A 19,633-nucleotide genomic window follows, 5' to 3' on the forward strand; every position below is an offset into this window, starting at 1 on the left:
CTCTTTGATTCTTGATGGATTCTTACTGAATGCTATCTTCATGTAGCCCTAATGATTTTCCACATGAGCTTTTAGAAATATTGCAGATATTGATACGTAGTATCCCTTCATTGTTTCTAGCATACCTCTTTTCCCAGTTCATCCATTGTCCTCCAAAAATTGTTAAAATCAAGATATACGATAGGATTCCACACTGGAGGAAATGCACCACGGAATGGATAGGACTTTCCCTGAAACAAATAAATATATGGAACAATGGATTTGTTTCCTGGCATGGATCTGAGGTCTCCATAGCAGCCATATCAGTTACAATCCACAAACAAAATTGGAAATGAATCCATAAACACAAAGTATAGAAAAAGATGGATTTTTCTGAAGACATCAGCCAATAAGCAAAGCTAGTTAAGGTAGCTTTCATATAGAGAAGATCCCAAAATGTAATGTCCATTTCCAGGGTGTGGGTGTGTGGAATTAATCTTTCTACATGCTGTTATACCACAGTCAAAACCAAAGAAAATGTATTCCTTTTCGTGAGAATATAATATAATGTTCAAATATAAGCCAGATGGATCCCAAAACAAACCCTTTACACTACATACAGATTAATCAATAAATATTTAACTGGATGCAAATATTGCTGCATCATATGTCATTTATGTGATTTCATGAATATTCTTAAATGAATGCCACTCTTCTTACTTTAGGACTATAGGGATCAGAACCACAAGGGCGTGAAAGGGTTAAGGTCTGCCATTTCCTTTTGCTGACTGCATGAATGCTCTCATGTCTTGTGAGAAGAGCATAATTTTTTGCTGCTGACTCTACTACCAATTGATTTAATTTTGTGTCCCCAAGTTGTGATATGGGCGTGTGTGTCCAGAATGTCAGCAAAATACATTAGAAAAGCTGGATTGAGGCTATGGCAAGCTAAAGGTTCTTCCTGATTTGTATTCATGCTTGAGTAAACCCTTTTACATTCATCCCATGTAGCTCATCAGATTGAAACTGCTCTTGAAACGGCTCTAAAAAGCAACATTTAAAAGTGTGCTCTATATAATTCATCTGCACAGGTTAGCAGGACGTTTCAAATATTCAAAAAGCATCAGCTAACAACCCCATTTATCCACCCCAACAAACTGAAATCAAAGAACACATAATAAATGCAATAAACAAAGCTCAAGTTCATTGTCCAACTGCCTCAGAAATAAAGGTTAATGATTACTATGGAATGAGTATTCTGACCTCTAGGTATTGCAGAAACAAAATCTCCTACAGAGTTTCTTCTTCTTCTCTTCCTTCAGCTGTTCTCACAGTTCTGCCTTTGCAAACTGTGCTCAGTTTGGTCCTTAGGACAGAAACCCAAAATTGAAAACTTCATCTCCTAAGCAAATAGAGTTGCTTTCTTATACTACAGAGACCTGCCCCACCCATCCTACCAATTGCTAAACTTCAGTAGAGAAGCAGGCTAGCATGCACAAATTAGGGCTTTGCCTATTAATTCCATGTCCCGTGTTTCCTTGGGTGGCATAAAAACCACTGTGGTGAGGCAGAGCCACAAAGTCACCCTCCTGACAGCAGGGTCACTACAGCGCTGGTCCTAGGAGGATGGATCTGATAAGGTACATAGGGAGCTGCCTTATGCAAAGTCTGACTATTGCTCTATTTAGCTCTGTACTGTCCTCACAGGTTAGCAGCATCTCTCTAGGATTACAGGCAGGGAGAATTCCCAGCCCTACCTGACGATTCCGAGGATTAAACCTGGAACCTTCTGCGTGCAAGGGAGATGCTGCAACACTGAACTCCCTTCTAGATCTCTGCTCCCCTATTGCATGGATGTGAAATGCAGTGTTTGAATAGGCACCAAAACTACTGTTGTAGCTAAATAAACATAGCGTAAGGAAACCAAATAAGAAAACCGCAGAAGACTTTTGGGCTATAGATACACCCCACTTAATCCTGTGTTGCTGCTCAGAGTGGCAGGGAGATAAATGTGAGTGGCAGTGCTCTATTGCCAGTTTTTATCCAAAGTAACTCAGCAGATAATCCAATTGGATTTACAGAAACGTGAGAAAACTTGTCCAGTTATCACAGCCAAGTAGCAAACGTCCTCAACCCTTTCTTAGCTCATAATCACAAGATACACACCTTCTGGGAATGGAGGAACATGATCATTCCCATATAACTCAAGAGGGAGGGGGGAAACTTCATCAATCAAGAAAGCAAATTCTCTTCAACAGTTAGAAATAAACATTTTGCTGTATCTTCTAAGTGCTCTGCATTCAGATTTAAAACTCAACAGTGAACTTGTACTTAATCCAGTGACTGGAATTATGGTCTGAAGGTTGGGAACAGCATGTAGCGTAACCAAGGTGGCATGACAGAAGTTATTTTTTATTGCATACAATTTTGGCTATCACACTCTATTGCTTTATTATTTTTAAATAACATTTGAGCTTCCAAAAACTTGTTTTTCTCTACAGTGTATTGGGGGGTGGGGAGAACACGCCTTGTAACTATGGAAACTCATGCATGTTTTTTCAGATGTAAGTCCCACTGTGTCCCGTTGAACACACTCACAGCAAAGGATGCACAGACAGGCAAGTACAGGGTTTGGTTCGGTTCTTCTGTATCCAGTTATTGATTTGCAATAATACAATGTGTATATAAGGAAACAAGAATTAAACTGACACACTCTTTCTCCCAACCCCAACCCCTCCTAGTTTTAGGTGAATAGTTACAACCCTTTTCTTTCAGTGGATGTTTGGAGGAGCGAGAACCTGGATTTCTGCTGCTATTAGTAATTGTCATTTAATTATTCATTATTATTATTTTTAAAAAGATTGTGTTATTTTATGGAATGAGGAGACAGTTCCTCCACAGAAAGCATCTCCACTGATAAGCATTCTCTTTAATTTCTGAAACCAAGATGGGACATTTTTGTTTTGTTGGAAACACGAGAACTCATAGCACTAAAATCTGTGGTTGTCCAAAGAAGCTGGGTGCTGGAGGATTCAGAACAGACAAAAGGAAATATTTCTTTACACAGAGCAAAGTTGATCTATGTAATTTGCTACAGCAGGAGGCAGTAATGGTGAACAACTTAGATGGCTTTAAAAGAGGATTAAACCAGGCATAAGCAAATTCGGCCTTTCAGATGTTTTGGGACTACAACTCCCATCATCCCTGGCTAACAGGACCAGTGGTCAGGGATGATGGGAGTTGTAGTCCCAAAACATCTGGAGGGCCGAGTTTGCCTATGCCTGGATTAAACAAATGCATGGAGGTTTTATAGAGGTAAAGGCTACCAGTGGCTGCTAGTCAGGATAGCTATGCTCTGCCTCCATGGTTGAAGGCATTCTGCTTCTGAATGCTTGTTGTTGGAAGGCACAAGAGGGGAAAGTGCTCTTGCACTTGGATCCTACTTGCAGGCTTCCCATTGCCATCTGGTTGGCTACTGTGAGAACAGGATACTGGACTAGATGGGCCACTGGCAGGACACAGCAAGTTCTTATGTTCTTATGAGTGCTTTGGAGTTTGGGGATTTTTTTTTGTTGGAGGGCAATAAAAAATTTGTTCTGTAAATCTTCAGGTTCCTGAATCTGTTAAGTCCTGATCAATTGCCTTCACTCAGCAGTGCTTCATGGACCATCCATATGCAGTAGGGAATTTATTACAGTGGTACCTCGAGTTACAGACGCTTCAGGTTACAGATGCTTTAGGTTACAGACTCCACTAACCCAGAAATAGTACCTCAGGTTAAGAACTTTGCTTCAGGATGAGAACAGAAATCGTGCAGCAGCAGGAGGCACCATTAGCTAAAGTAGTACCTCAGGTTAAGAACAGTTTCATGTTAAGAACGAACCTCCAGAACGAATTAAGTTCTTAACCCAAGGTACCACTGTATTAGAAAAAGAATACATAAGAAACATTTCCACTCAGCTGTCAATAAACGAACAGAAAATAGATCTATGTCCTTCATATTACAATGCATCAAATGTTTTCCTGCGTACACTGCTGCCAAAAGGAGATGTAGAAAATGTAATTCTTACATTTGTATGCAGGATAACTCTCTCCTTTACATTTACTTTGTATGTTTCTATGCCAAGTTCTTTAGCCAGTCGCAGAATTCGGTTCTGGGTAGGTCCCACGTAGGCTCCACCAACATCTACATAGTTTACTTGCTTGTTCTGTCAAAAGAGGAAAAATGCAGGAATAACAGAACCTACTAGATGTTCCACACTGGAAGAGCCAGGAAGTGCTTACGTTTCATAGCAGCAAACAAAGCTCCACCTCAGAATTAGGCCTAATTCACACATGCAAACTTAGAACCACAGTTATGTGTTCTACACAACTTTGTGATTAAGCAGAACCTTTTGCAGAATTGGCACCCTCTTTCAAGAATGTCATATGCTACATTTACATAAAATATGGTTATTGGCTACTTGTTTCTTACCCTAACTGTGAAAGTCCGTCCTCCAACTCTGTCACGAGCCTCTAAAACCACAACATTAACTCCAGATTCAGACAACAATTTAGCTGCCGACAGACCTAAAACAAAGACAAAACAGTATTTTATTTTATTTCCTCTACTATTAAAAAGTACTGGGTTGACTCCAACAAAGTTGCTCCTTTCATGCTAGGACCTCTTCTCCTCTCTGTCCTCTCAAGCCCCCTGCATCTTCTCCAGAGGGTCAGGGAAACCCCAGTAGAGATTTGGGGAGTGGGGTGCATGGAGGGAGGGGGGAGTAGGAGGGGAGGGGAAGTTTATTGAATAAGTGCAAACAGAACAACTCTGTGAGGTGGAGACAGTAATGACCTTTAAACACATCTTAGAATCTTTTATGTTTACCCAAACTTTCCTGGACTCGGTTAATTTTTAATTTTTATTTTCCATTTTATACACTACTCAGTTTGATTTGTGATATACAGTAGCATTCAGTTGGTATATCGTTTTAATCTGGTTTTTATGAATTTTTTGAACTGTTGAATGTTAATGTTTTTATTCAAACCACTTAGACTAGATAGATAGATAGATAGATAGATGATATAGACACACACGTCTGCTCAGAAGTAAGTCCCATTGAATTTACTTAAACTTAGTCCTAAGTAAGTGTATATAAGACTGCAGTCATAGTTATGTCCCACTGAAGTCAATGGTGTTTGTTACAGAGCAGGTATTCTAGGATTGTGTTGCAAGATGCCTAAAGGGAAGCAATATGTATTGTGATGCAGGATGTCTCTGAAAAGTGGGAATCAACCTGGCAGAATGATGTACCCTCAATTTCATTTCCAGAAAATGTGGGAAAAGAAAAGGCTATATACCAGGAGGGTACGTAATCCTGCAGGGTTATTTTCCAATTCCCAGGTCATTTGTGGTTTGGGAACACCTGTTGCTGGGCTCCCAGCTTGCCTTTTGGGGTTTAGATTAAGGAAGAAAAAAAACCCCAAAAGACCACCATCCCCTGGCCACCTTTTAACACACACACACACACTGCAGTTGTGGGCCATGAACCGAAGATGGTTGACCTAATGATACAGGGCAAAATTATTGAACAGTTCATTTGATCGGGAGGTGTGAAACAAATTAAATGAACTCTTTTGGGGTAATCTCAAAGTGAAATAAATTGTTTTGCCTGCAGTTAAATTTAAATTCTAACAATTATTTCTAAATTTGTACCTGCACATAAAAATTGGCAAATGCACATTTAATGCAAATTTCTGCCCTATCCCCCCCCCCCTTTATGGTGCATATTCTCCCTTTGGGCAATATGCAAATGGATACCCTCAAATTGGGTTTAATTCCACCCCCCTTTTTTAAAATGTATAACTGCACGAGGATGGAGCTAAGTAGCACAAAGAACCCCTCAAAATACAAAAAACCTTCTTAAATACAAAAATGGCTGGATATGCAAAGTGTTAACTAGCTATATATTGGCTAGGAATATACTATGAGTGAGGAGGAAGTACACAAAACATCTCAGCACTCCCAACAGTCTGAGGAAGGAAATAGGTGTACTGCCAGTCTTATATGTAATCCAGCAATTGGCTCTCTGTACTATCAGCTAGCACAGAGGCAGGAAGGAAAAGCCCCTTGGAGCCCCATATGTCTAGTCTCAAGGCTTAGCATCACAAGCCTGGAAAGGACCTCAGGCTCATGTGACACAGTGCAGTCTTACAACAACCCAGAGTTCTAAACAGGAAAACCAAGCAAGCAATTTTAGAATTTTATCCTTATGCCATTTATTTTTCTCTGTTCCAGAACCTCACTAGTTCTTGGAGACTCCAAGTAGTAAGACACTACTTTGCCTTTTCCATGGAGAACAAAGACTCCAACTATGATGGGGAGGGGAACAAGCTACACGTGAGAAACAGGTGCATGTAATGTTTCTTTAAAATCAAAAAGCAGTTTCAGGAGTGGATGATCAGGAAGAGAGGTGGATGGGGCTTTATCCTTTCCCTGCCAGCTGTTTTTCTGTTTCCAAATTCATTTGCCTGCCACAGTGTTTCTCTTTTCCAGAGTTCCATGTATTCCAATGCAGCTGGACACAGCAGGTGATTATATCCTCTGAGCTGACTACATGACAGCTCACAACCATGTAGAGTCTGGCTACAGAGAGAGGTGGATTTTACCTTTACCCCTCCCAGTAGTGGCCAGTGGCAGTGGCGTAGCGTGGGGGGTGCAGGGGGGGCCGGCCGCACCGGGCGCAACATCTGGGGGTTAGGGTTAGGGGGCGCAAATCCACAGGTTAGGGGGCGCAAATCCACGGGTTAGGGGGCGCAAATCCATGGGTTAGGGGGCGCAAATTACTTGCCTTGCCCCGGGTGCTGACAACCCACGCTACGCCACTGGCCAGTGGGGCTGTGTAGCTGGGGTTGCATTGCTCTTCTGGCTTCCCAATGCTGCACATTGCTGTAGAGACTACCAAGAGGGGGAGAGAAGGCAAGCACTGCACTGAATACAACCCCTTCTTCTTTCAACATGACTTTTTAGCACAGATAGCTCTCAGTCTGCAACTGTGTTGGAATTTTAGATGCTTTAATTGTGTGTTTGCCACCCTGGGTAACTTCAGGAGGAACGGCGGGATTTCTTTCTTTCTCTTTCTTTCCCTTCCTTCCTTCCTTCCTTCCTTCCTTCCTTCCCCAGCAGTGGTGAACAGTACTCAGCTGTATCCCTCATGTCTTCCAAACATAGTCCTAGTTTCAAAAACCTTCATGCCATTACAATTTATTATAGACCTTGGCATTTTCTGACGAAATTAAGCCTTTCCACCCAAAAGTCACAACAAAACATTACTATCACAAATTTGACTTATTCGCAAGCTCCTAGCAAGGTAGAGTCTGCTTATTATTTGGTCAGGGTAAATAAGTCATAGCCACTTGAACAGTTTGCCCAGGCGTTTCCATAGCAACTCAACTCAAGCTTGGAGGTGCTGCAAAAAGGGGGGGGTGGCTGCATCCCAGTTTGATTCTACAGTGGATTCAAAGACACTAAACTGCAACTGCCACATTCAGCACCAGAACTGACCTACTTTTAGAAAAAGCCCTCAATCTCATCGTATCCAAACACAGATGCACAGCGATATATACAATTTGTGGTACGATCCAGTATGATAAAAAGGGAAATAAACCAATGTCAGGCTAAAGATTACAAGCCAGTTCTTCCCAGCTGCCCCCAAATTTAGCTAAAAGTCAAAATAAAACATCAGCAAAATTCTACAAGAGCTGCTTGTTCTCATCACAACAAATCCTAAGTGTGTGAAGAACTGTGAGTGCTAAGTAGAAACTATCCATTTGGCTGCAGACCAGAATATGGTCTGTAGCAACCCCATTCACATTAAATTGACTTCTCTTGTGCAAACAAGCTGTAGACTGAGGGCTTTATCTTAGCATTACTTTTAAAAAACATGCGTAAACTGTTAGTTAACTGCATTCCATTTGCAAGGTTCCCTACCGGAACCAACTCAACAGATCCAAACATGTGAAACTTGGGCTGTTGTTGCAATACTCCTTACAATAACTATTTAATATGTGCAGGTATCTCTCAGCTAGAAATTGTTCTAAATGTATTTATTTATGTCAAAGCCTGTAGAGATGTAGCAAGGTGTAAGTTGACAAGAAGGAAGTCAAAACACTTATTCATATATGATGTGCAGGGGACACTAACCCAAAGGAGTGTATAATATACATTGAAACATCATGTAGCACTCCTCTCCACCAGCTTTGAGGGGAGAGGATTAACCCACCAAGGACTGTGTTGGCTGCTGGGGCTCCCACTGTGCAGGTGGGAGGAGAATCAGAGCCGTGGGGAGACAAGCTGCACCTGGTCAGGCCTTAGGGGCTGGGGTGCCAGCAGTGCCTCCTTCTCCACAAGGAGAAGGATCAGCTTAGGGATGCCTGAGCATGCCCTGACCCTGGGCCTGTGGAGAGGGAAGGAGGGGTAGGGTGCCTGGCCCCTCCATGTGTCTGGGCTGTTGGAGCCACTGCGTGCACATGCTCCCTTCTACTCACTGAGCCGCCTCCGCCTCCCTGCAATCAAGCAGCATAGAAATTTTGTTAAATAAATAAAATCAATGGCTACTTCTAAGAATGGAGGAAGGTGGTTTATATGATTTTCCTGTGCAGTTCTTTACTAATTAAGCAAGATTTTTTTAAAAAACTGCTAAAGTAATGAACAGCTAAAGAAATAAGTCACGAATATGAGCTTTATGCAGCTAGAATGATAACACAAGCATCCTCCATGAGATTATGGTTATAGTGGTGCATTAAAAATAAAGTTATTGGCCCATTAGAGCAGTCACCTTGCTAGTTAATGCTGAACAGTAAACACAGAAAATCCCTTTATGGTCTTGTCTTTGCATTTTATTTGTGTGTTTATTTCCCAACATTTCTCCTTTCTTATTCACTGTCCACATCAGTTAGTGGTAAATAAGGCTAATTATTGATGTATCTTTATTACATTAGAGCTCCACCATAATGATGCACTTTTGCCATGATTTACTTTCGCTGCTTCCTCAATGGGAAATCTAATTATTCCTACACACAACTGAGAAATGAAATCTGGCAATGGCCCATCTTAACTTCAGCTCTCATTAGTCAAACAGGAATCTCTGTGCCAAGTAAAATGTGGAGCTGCCAATATGGGCCAGATAATACTTTGAAAATCCCCCCAGGGATAAACTTTCCTGCCCATTCTTCCCTTTTCCAATATGCAGTTGTGTTTTAATGGTATTTTGTTGGAGCAGCTTACTGAAATGCATGGCCTAGACTTGTTTTTCCAATGCATCTTTAGGTAGCCACCAATAGTCAAAACCCCTTTCTTTTTAGGATTATAATTCCCAGTGATAAACCAGTCATGAGGATGTACAGACACTGTGGACAGCCCAAAGACCATAGACAGAATGTTTCCCACACAAAGTAATTGCATAGTAAATAAAGTTGTTGGTATTCTATCAAGATGACTTTAATATTGTGGGAAATTGCACTCATACATAGCAATGCATGAGAGCTAGCTAGTGTATAAGGGGTGTGTTCTGTTCCTAAACTAGGTCACTTTCCCTTACCTCCATGAGGAAGAAAATGAAGCTTCTTCCCCTTCCTTCCTTCCTTCCTTCCTTCCTTCCTTCCTTCCTCTCTCTCTCTTTCTCTCCCTCCACCGCCCTCCCATGTATCAAAGAAGGACATGGCTATGCTTGCTCCCAAGCTTAGAGCATGTGTCTGGAACTATAGTCTGTATTTTCTACCCAAGAGTATTTTGCCTGTCTGCAAAGCATATATGATATTTGCTGTCATTGCAGAATTCACAAAGCACACCTATATTTTCTGTTTTTCATATATTTGAAAACTAGTTAAAATTATGATATAGCTGGATGAGCAATTCTATGAAATGGAATAGGATTCAGTTTTTTTCTTCTCAACTACTTGGCCATGTTTGATAGATAAATATGGTAGGAAGCACTTTCATTTCCCACTGCTACCAGCAAATTTGAGAATCCACTTGTCTTGGCAAAATGTTTTTGATGTTCCAAGCAACAAACCACTTACTACTATACTCAGAGTCCTCTGTACTAAATGAGATGATGCTAATTATGAACATAGCTTAGAGTTTCCTATGTCTTAAATTTGACTGCAGGGTTCTTTTTGATGTTGCTTACATACTTCCATTATAACCCCTAGAACAAATACAAGATCACAGAATCCTGACCATGATTAAAGCAGCCCACAAATGCATTCAGATCCTTCTTCGCCAATATTATTCGGGGAAGTGCCTGTATTAACTTCCTCTGTACTTTGATCTGCTATATAACATTGACTCAAGCTGATGCTGCTGGATCAGAACTAGGAAAAATTATTGAAACATTTCCCAGTATTCACCTCCATTTTATTTGTACTGTGGAAATAATCAATACCACCACTCAACTCAAGTTGGGATACATGAATGATAGGAATACCATCATCCAATATCCCATCAGAGATCAATACAAGTTCCCAGTTAATGCATTTTATTAAGATCCGTGGTTAGTGGCCAATGTTATGAGGTCAGAAGTACCTAATTCAGATTTCACCTCAGTCATGAATTGGTCTTAGGAAGCCGCACATCTTCACTCTTAGTTCACCTCCCCCATCTGTAATATAGAGTTACTAACAATAGTCAACTATGCTGTAAGGGTTACCAGTAATAGGGATATGAGTGGCCAAAACACTTCATTTTCAAAAAGCACAATATAAATGTATGTATTTTAATAAATAAATAGGCAGCACCTATTTCCTGGTGCTTATCCCTGGTAATTTTTTGGTTTTCTTTGTATATTTTTATGGGGATTCCTTGTGTTGTTGTTGTTTTTTTTAAAAAACAACCCTAATTAGCATGCATAGGTTTTACACATTTTGTGATTTTTAAACTTTTTTGGGTTCTCTCACCCAAGGATACTTGCCCCAAACTTGGATCTTGGCATCCAGGGAATTCTCCTTTCTATATGCATTTATTTTCCCTTGCACCAACACAAACTAGCACACAAAATACATGAATAAAATGTACAGCAGGCAGATAAGAACTCTTGGAAATATGTAATGCTTGGAGAGAAGGGGGTTTTTACTATTATTAATTAAGCACCTCAGCTGGTTCTCTTAACGCGATATGTATGGGGATGCTGGAGGGAGTGGGCAAGATTGCTCTGCACCCCATGTAGTGGAAAGAACAATTAAGACAAAACTTTTTTAGTTCTGGCCCCTGACAAATCTGGAACTCCCTTCTGATGGATGAATGTTCAAAAGTGATTTGAAATACTCATCTCCAAGTTCATGGGGAGGATCATGTGAAATGTGCTTAGGGACTGAGATGTTAGATTGCAAGTCTTCACGGCTGGGGCCATCTTTTGTACTGTGTGTCTCAAGACCTTCATCAGTTCACTGAACTTATAATTGCTGCCATAAAAATACAGCATAGAGTAATAATGAAATTATGGGACATAAATGACAAAGAAGGCTGAATTCTTATCCCAAGGCCAAACTACAGGCTAGGCTGAAAGATCCATGATTAGCTGATTCCCAAGCTTTTTTTTTCATGGAAGAGTGGAGGTACTAATCTGATTGGGGATAAATAGAAAGGGCTTGAGGTATTTAACCATTGCCCCTGAACTGTTCTTCCAATCTATATCACATACACATGGTGTTTGCTCTGTCTTGAATAAAAATTCAGACATGAAAATAAGGGACTTATATTTCTCCCCCACACCCCCCACACCCCCAGCATGGAGCAATATTTAAATTGGAAAAGGGTTAAATGCCACCATCCCTGGCACCACTTCCTGATCAAATTAGCATTCCCTGCCCCCCCCCCAGCTGCATTTAACAAAACAACAACAGATCTCCTATTATAACATGGAACTTGGACCTCACTCTGCTTCAAAACAGGTGACTTCTAATTCTAATAAGGCATTACTCTGCTGCTGTAAGATACCAACATCAACAGGGTATGATATTATACTTTTTGTTTGCACAACCTGCCTTATTCTATCCAGATGAGTGGGTGTGACATTGCTGATGTAGGTGTGGAACTTCACTTGACTAGATTGGGTGGGGGGCGCGGGAATGGCAAGCCCCATGTGGGGGAGGAAGTCAATAATCAAATAATAAGCCAAGCGCTTATACAGTGGTACCTCAGGTTACATACGCTTCAGGTTACAGACTCCGCTAACCCAGAAACAGTACCTCGGGTTAAGAACTTTGCTTCAGGATGAGAACGGAAATTGTGCTCTGGCAGCGTGGCGGCAGTAGGAGGCCCCATCAGCTAAAGTGGTGCTTCAGGTTAAGAACAGTTTTAGGTTAAGAACGGACCCCCGGAACGAATTAAGTACTTAACCCGAGATACCACTGTACTTAACCCAAGGTACCACTGCACTCTCTTTAGAAGAGGATTAGACAGATTCATGGAGGATAAAGCTACTAGCCACAATGGCTATGTACCTCCACTGCCTCTAAATACAAGTTGCTGGGAATAACAGCTGGGGAGGGTACTGCTGCACTCAGGTCCTACTTGCGGGCTTCCCATGGGCATCTGGCTGGCCAATTTGAGAACAGGATAATGGACTTAGATCCCCTTTTATGTTCATTTAAGTGTGGTTGCCTATTACCATCCGTGAGATTTGCATGCTTAATATCTCAGATGAAGTGGAATGTGACTCCAGATTGTTCAAAGTTATCCTCTGTAAACCCTACAGCCTTAAAACCTGTTGTTTTGGGGCTGACTGTAGCTATTCATTGGGGCTATGTGGAAAGCACTCTGTACCTTCTTAGGGTGCTTAGAGGCACCATCTTTATTCTTACTCCACATGAGATCTGGGCCCTGAAAACAAATTCAGCAGCCATGTTCTAGCTACAAATAAGCACCACTCCCACTGTTATTTAATAAGAGACCTCTGTCCTTTAATTTAGAATAATAATGCTGCTCTCAGTCTGAAGGGCTCTGTCTGATTTTTGGTAGCTTCCTGACATAGAGGCTTGGAGAGAGGTCAATCAAAGGTTTTCCACATGCTCTCGCTGTGGCAAGCATCCAAGAAAGCAATATGATACAGCCAACTGCTACTGAAAAACAGGAACAAGGCTGGCACTATGTGTGTTTGCTCCCTTAGCTAACACATCCTTTCTTTTCTAATCTGAAGCACTGGAAGAAAAAAATGAAGAATAAATAAAAGTCTGACAGTGAAATAGCTAAATAAAGGAAGCTTTGCACCCGTATGCTAGGAGGACTTCCTCAAAAGCAGCCCCTCCCTTCAAAATTCAAGAGGTACTTACTTCTGAGGCAAGTGTGTGCAAGAGTGTAGCCTAATTGTGCATGCAAACTCTGAAGTAAGTTGTACTGAAATTCAGTAGGGCGTACTTCCTGGTATTTGTACACAGACTCATGGCCTTCCTTATTCTGTTTATATACTACTTTCCTATAGATGTGTTTTGTCATCTTAATTTTACAATTCCAGGCTGTAGCAAAGATTCCTCCTCCTATGTATATGTATATTTTTTGCTTTGAAAGCGCCCATGCTGCCATTCTGTAAAAGCACTTAGGGTGCTGAACAGTCTGCTCAAATAAACAATAAAAACATAAAACACCACATAAGATCTGAATGGCATGGGCGTTCACTTTGGGACATTCATTTTTTAACATCCTTGAAAATATAATACAAGAGCTGGATTATATTTCTGCAAGTGCAGGCTTGTTAAACAGGACAGAACTGTTAGCGCCTGCAGGGAACATGTCTCTTTGTTATAAGGCAAGTAAGTGGGTTATAGTTCTTCCAGTGTTATATTTCTAGCACACAAGTTATTCTCAAAAAAAGACGCCCTGTGTTTGAAGTGTCCAAGGGAATTAATTTTAATGTAGCAGACAGTAGCTGGGGAGCACATACTGTGCAACAGGGGTAAGCACTGTGCTTTCAAGCAACCTGTTAACTGAGCATCCATCCAGACTTGTTTGCATGGGGATTAGATGATACCAGCTATTTAAAGAGCATTGATTCTGATTTGTTCAATGGCTGTGTCAAAACAAGTGCTACCTCACACTTTCCAGTGCATTTTCCTGTCAGTTTCCTTAATGCACCGAGTCTAGTCGTGTGTGTGTGTTGCACAAGACCTGCCAATCAACTATAACTGTACTGCCAAACTGAGTGGGACGTACTTCTGAGAGCAGGCACATGTAGGATTGGCCAAAAAATTGCCAACCCCTTTGGCTGAGATATACGTATTCCATATCAGAATGCAGGTGTCTGCCTCAGGTAGGAAAAGAAACAGAAGAGGAACTCAACAGGTGCCAGCAGCTTTTCTGGGAGCAATGCTGCAAGTCAACAGTTTTGGTAATTTGTGTGTGTGTGTTTTAAAGGGGCGAGTCAATGTATCGCTTTCGTTATCCCTCAGTGAAGGCTTTTAAGCACATACACACAATGGATCACAGAATCTCATAGTGAGAAAGTCTTCCCTAGCACCATAGCTGTCAACTTTTCCCTTTTCTTGCGAGGAATTCTGTTCGGAACAAGCTATGCCTAGCACCTGCTCAGGTCCGCTTTGGCGAAACCCTTCCTCTCACTGCTGCGATGATCCGTCTGGGTGCAAAGCGCGCTGGGCGGGGATGGGCAGACCAGAGTAAAACCGATCGCGGCGGGACAAGAAACAAACCAACCAAACAATGCGAAAACGAAACCCCCTTGTACTCTCTCGGCTCGCAAGAACTTCCATCTCGCGGAGCCCCGTCCTGGCAGTCGCCAAACTGCCTGGCAAACCCCCTGTGGCTCCTCCGGACCCCGAGCCCCAAGGGAGTGGGGCGCGGCGTGGCCAGCCTTCTGACCCCGAGCAGAAGCCGGCGCCGTCCGCGACAGGCAGCCAACGCCGAGCCTCGGGTGGCCCTGGGCAGACTTCACAGGGGGCGGGGCCAGCGTCCCTGTCCGCCGGGGGCCAGGCGCCTCCGGAGCCTCCGCCACCAAGTTCCCCTCACGAGCTCGCCTCACCCCGGACGCCTTTCCCGGCGGGGCCACCATCGTGCCCAACGCGCCCAGCCGCTCTCCCGTGACAGAGGGCGCGACCCTTTCCCCGCCTTCGCCTCCCGCAGCACCGCCAGGCCGGTTTCCTCTCAAGGGTCACCCGGGCGGGCAAAGAGCGGGGAAGCTCACCCACCTGAGATGCCCGCGCCGACCACCACCACGTCGCAGTCGACGCTCATGGCTGCTGCTGCTGCTGCTTCTGTGCCCTTCGCAGCTCCGAGCGCCACCAGCCTCCTCGCGCGCCTCTCGTCCTGTCAGCGCCGCGCCCGCGCCGGGCTTCTCCACTCGGGCAAAGCGGCCACGGCGGCAGCCCTGGGAACTTCCCAGCTGGGTCTCCCTCTCTGGCGCCCCGCCCCCTCGCCGGCGCCGCCAATCAGGGCAGAAGGTTGGTGCCCAAGGGGAGGGGGCGGGAGAGGGGGCGGGGCGCTGCTTTTCTTGGCCAGACAGCGGGTCTCTCAGGCCCTTCTCGGGAAAGGAAGAGGGCGAAGTCCCCAAACTGGCGAGATCAGCCCAGCCTCTTCCCACTCAAAATTGTGGAAAGCTTTTGGAGAAAGTGGATTTCTGAGGTCTGATGGCTCATAACACCATTTTATTTATTATTATTATTATTAATAACACACTGACAAATGCCCTCCTTGTTTATGTTGTAATAAATAATCCTTCATAAAAGTTATTGCATTACATTCTTCATTATACAGTGGTACCTCAGGTTAAGTACTTAATTCCTCCCAGAGGTCTGTTCTTAACCTGAAACTGTTCTTAACTTGAAGCACTACTTTCGCTAATGGGGCCTCCAGCTGCTGCCGCGCCACCGGAGCATGATTTCTGTTCTCATCCTGAAGCAAAGTTCTTAACCCGAGATACTATTTCTGGGTTGGGGGAGTCTGTAACCTGAAGCATATGTAACCTGAAGCGTATGTAACCCAAGGCACCACTGTATTATCTTTCCATTGATATATAATTTTATGGTATTACTAAAAAGAAAAAAAAAAGTGGTGTTAAGAGTCATCATAGCCAAAACAAGATGCTTGGCTCTCTTAACACTCCTATTTCTGGTTATTTGGCTTTATCTTTTGATAGAATACAGATAATTGAACAAACCTTGTTGCATTACATTCTTTATTGAATTATCTTTCCACTGATATATAATTTTGTGGTATTACTCCATAAAATTATATATCAATGGTATATAATTGGTAGGCAGGTTGAGGAGCGCCCACACCCACTATTCTTATTATCATAGGATCATAGGGTTGGAAGGGACCATGAGGGTCATCTAGTCCAACCCCCTGCAATGCAGGAATCTTTCACCCAAAATGGGGCTCGAACCCACAACCCAGAAATTCAGAGCCTCTTCCTGATATCTGTTGGCTGTCGGAATATCAGTCCTTTGAATCGAATCAGCTTTTCACAGGCCCACCTATCTTTCTTTAAAGCATGATCTCCTTATCTTTTGAAGGCCATCGTTTGCAACATCAATGAGATATTGATAACCGCTTTCTTTGCAAAATTTATTATGATGTGATGATTTACTTTTAAGTATGTTCAAAGTTCTTTTCCATAGTGAGAAGTAAGGCCAAGCTCAAACTGCTAGTAAATGCCACAAATAGATAAGCAACTTGATGAGAACTGACAGAATCAGCTTTATTCCACCTATAATAAAATGCAGCACTGTATTCCCCCCCCCCCTTTATGGGTTCAAATGCTCATTCAGAATTGGCAAAGTGACTGCGGTGAAGCAAAGCAAGAATACACCCTCTGTGCAATCAGGAGACAGATGTAAAATGAATGTCTGAGTTCACATAATATATTGGCAGTTGTTAAATACATAATCATAGAACCAAAGAACCATAGAGCTGGAACAACTGTAGATGCCAACAACATCATTTCAGAGCAAGTTAACCATAGAAAGGTGTTAAGAGCCCAAGACTATGAGAACAATAGTATGTCACAGAGCCCACCCACTCCCTCAGTAATGCTACCTATGTAGCTATGTTTGCAACATTTACACTTGTATTTATGTATACCAGTTTATATTTTAACTGTATCAGTTAATAATAGTTTCAAATTCTGCAACAGTGTTAGACAGGGAACTTTGTACTGTCAGCAGCATCACTGTGATGTTGTCACTGAGTTCGTTTCAATTTTGGATGTTTTAGAAGGACTTGTTTCTACATTTTTGCTTGTTTTGCGCCCCCCAAATGCTGCCTGTGCAACTTACATACACAGAATTTATATTTGCGGTGGGGTTTTTTTTGTATAACAGTATACATTTTGATTGTATCACTTCATAGTAGTTGCTAAATGAGCAACATTGTTATATGTGGATGTTATAGCAGCTGCATGGCAAGCAGAATTTGAAAAGGTTTGTGTATCTCTATGACCAGCCTTGGTTGTTAATTATTATCTGATGAGATTCTCAAAAAAATGAAGGTTGCCTCCAACCTTAGCTTAGAAAACCACATGCTAAAAATAACCAAGGCTTGCATTCTGGCCAAAGTTATACGGCCAAAATTCTGTCAGTGCAAGGATTTTCCTTAGTCCAGAGAAACTTCTCCCCCTCTCCTCCCCTTGTGTGCCCTCTAAATATGCCCTGGGCCTTCCCCAACCCTCCAGAGCAGATTTGGGAATGGTGTGGGGTACATGGGGAGTGGGGATTCCCATTATGCTAGTGGGAATCCTTGCACTGGCTATATATATATTATATATATTCCATTTTAACAATCCAATCAAATCACATTAAATATTCCAAATTATACAAATACATATCATATAGTCTGAATATTCTACCAAATTATAATTTTTTATTGGGACTTCCCATGCTTCAAGTTCAGGGGGGCTCTGATCATCTTATATCTCTACTGCCTTGAGTTTCCAATAGTTCCTTTAAATCTTCCTGTTGTTAACCTTCCTCCTTGCACTGGCTTCTACTAATGCAATGGTAAGCTGGACACGAACCCAAGATACAGAGGCCAATTTGCATTCATACAACCTCCCTTGTCTTAGCTGCTGATGTATACTGGGTCATTCACAACTGCAGGTTTTGGGATCACACTTTAAACTGAACAAGGGCCAGCAGTGTTCGAATGGGTCTGCCCCCTAACTCACCCCAGAGACTCCTCAAAGAGCTGTCCCCTCCATGGGAGCAGTGGCACAGGAACACTGGCAGCTGGTGGCCTTTGGATTGTGTGGGGCTGTTTGCTGGTCAAAGAAGTCACCAGGATTGCAGACAGTGAATTTTCCTGGCCCTGCCTGGAGGCGCCAAAGAACTATAGCCCTTCCAAACAGATACTTTGGTACAGTTTCCCCCTTATCATGAGTCTCAGCTGCTTGCTCCCATGTACAAGCCAAGACACAGGAAGAGGGAGAAAACAGATGAAGTGCACAAGTCAGAGAACTCTCAAGGATTTTTGTGTGTTGGAATTGATGCTGGGGAGGAAGATGCTGGGTTCAGGAGCTGTAACACTGCTGCACACTTAGGGTTTAATGGTCCCTATGGGTGCTACTCTTGCCCCAAATGTCTTCATGGGGGGCTTCCACCATTAATCTTGGCCATGCTTCAGCAGCATGTGGCACATGGGGATAATCTTTTGCTGCAGTGGAGGAAAGTGTGCTAGCTTATGCAAATGTGAAGGCAGTATGGTGCAGTGGTCAGAGTATTAGACTAGGATCTGGGCCAAATACCTGCTAAGCCCTGAAGCTCACTGGGTGACTTTGGGCCAGCTATTGTCTTTCAGCCTCACGTACCTTACACGGTGGTTGTGAGAATAAAATGGGTTGCGCATCATGTATGCCATCCTGAGATCCTTGGAGGGAAGGAGGAATAAAATGCAGCTAAAGACAGCCAAAATTAACACCTGTGTATTAGATACCAGACTTGAATGCGATTTTTATTCTGAGAATCTTTTGTATTGTGTTCTGAAATCCTCTTTTAAAAGCATTTTTAAAAATCTATAGAACAGAAGGATAACTGAAGTTCTGATTCTCTGCCAACAATATTGAAAGCTAGCAGAGTGGAGACTGGAGTCATTAGCTTTCCAGATGGCTGGCTGCCCTTCTTGACTGGGGGAAGCTTGTTTTGACATCAGAATAAAGAGAACCTGGATAAAGGATGTGGAGAAGAGACTTCGTAGTAAAGCCAAAGACCTTGTCGATCACAGTATCACAGATTTCTTTTGTACATATGGAAAGCCATAATCGGTACAACAGTTAAAAAGCATGCCATTATTCCTGGGATGCATCTGAGGCAGAGTCTAAAATAGGTCATATCTTCTGTTTTCTTTCTTTTTCATTCCTGACTTTCAGAAACTCAAGGCTTTACCATAGACACCCAACAGAACACTAATATTGGATGTTAAAACTTTATTATCATGACTAGATACAGTGGTATCTCGGGTTAAAGGTGCTTCAGGTTACGCGATTTCGGGTTGTGCACCGCGCCAAACCCGGAAGTACCAGAATGGGTTACTTCTGGGTTTTGGCACTTGTGCATGTGCAGAAGTGCTAAATAGCACTTTGCACATGCACAGAAGCACCAAATAGCAACCTGCACGTGCGCAGACGCAGCACTGCTGGTTGTGAATGCTGCGAGTTGCGAACGTGCCTCCCAC

General features: G+C 42.7%; 1 protein-coding gene across 1 annotated transcript in view; it reads right to left on the reverse strand.

The window, feature by feature from the left end:
- The window catches only part of LOC309530768 (amine oxidase [flavin-containing] A-like), a 31,940-nt gene extending 16,618 nt beyond the window's left edge, over nucleotides 1-15,322 (reverse strand). Inside the window, exons 1-5 of the mRNA XM_082219858.1 lie at nucleotides 15,273-15,322; nucleotides 15,157-15,238; nucleotides 4,454-4,548; nucleotides 4,050-4,187; nucleotides 126-230 (exon numbers count right to left, since the gene is read on the reverse strand). Coding sequence (XP_082075984.1) covers nucleotides 126-230; nucleotides 4,050-4,187; nucleotides 4,454-4,548; nucleotides 15,157-15,202 — 384 coding nt within the window. The 5' untranslated portion in view covers nucleotides 15,203-15,238; nucleotides 15,273-15,322. The remainder of the gene's footprint in view (nucleotides 1-125; nucleotides 231-4,049; nucleotides 4,188-4,453; nucleotides 4,549-15,156; nucleotides 15,239-15,272) is intronic.
- Nucleotides 15,323-19,633: the final 4,311 nt, after the last annotated feature.

This window comes from Podarcis vaucheri, assembly GCF_965113315.1.
Source record: "Podarcis vaucheri genome assembly, chromosome: 4".
NCBI classification, from domain to species: domain Eukaryota; kingdom Metazoa; phylum Chordata; class Lepidosauria; order Squamata; family Lacertidae; genus Podarcis; species Podarcis vaucheri.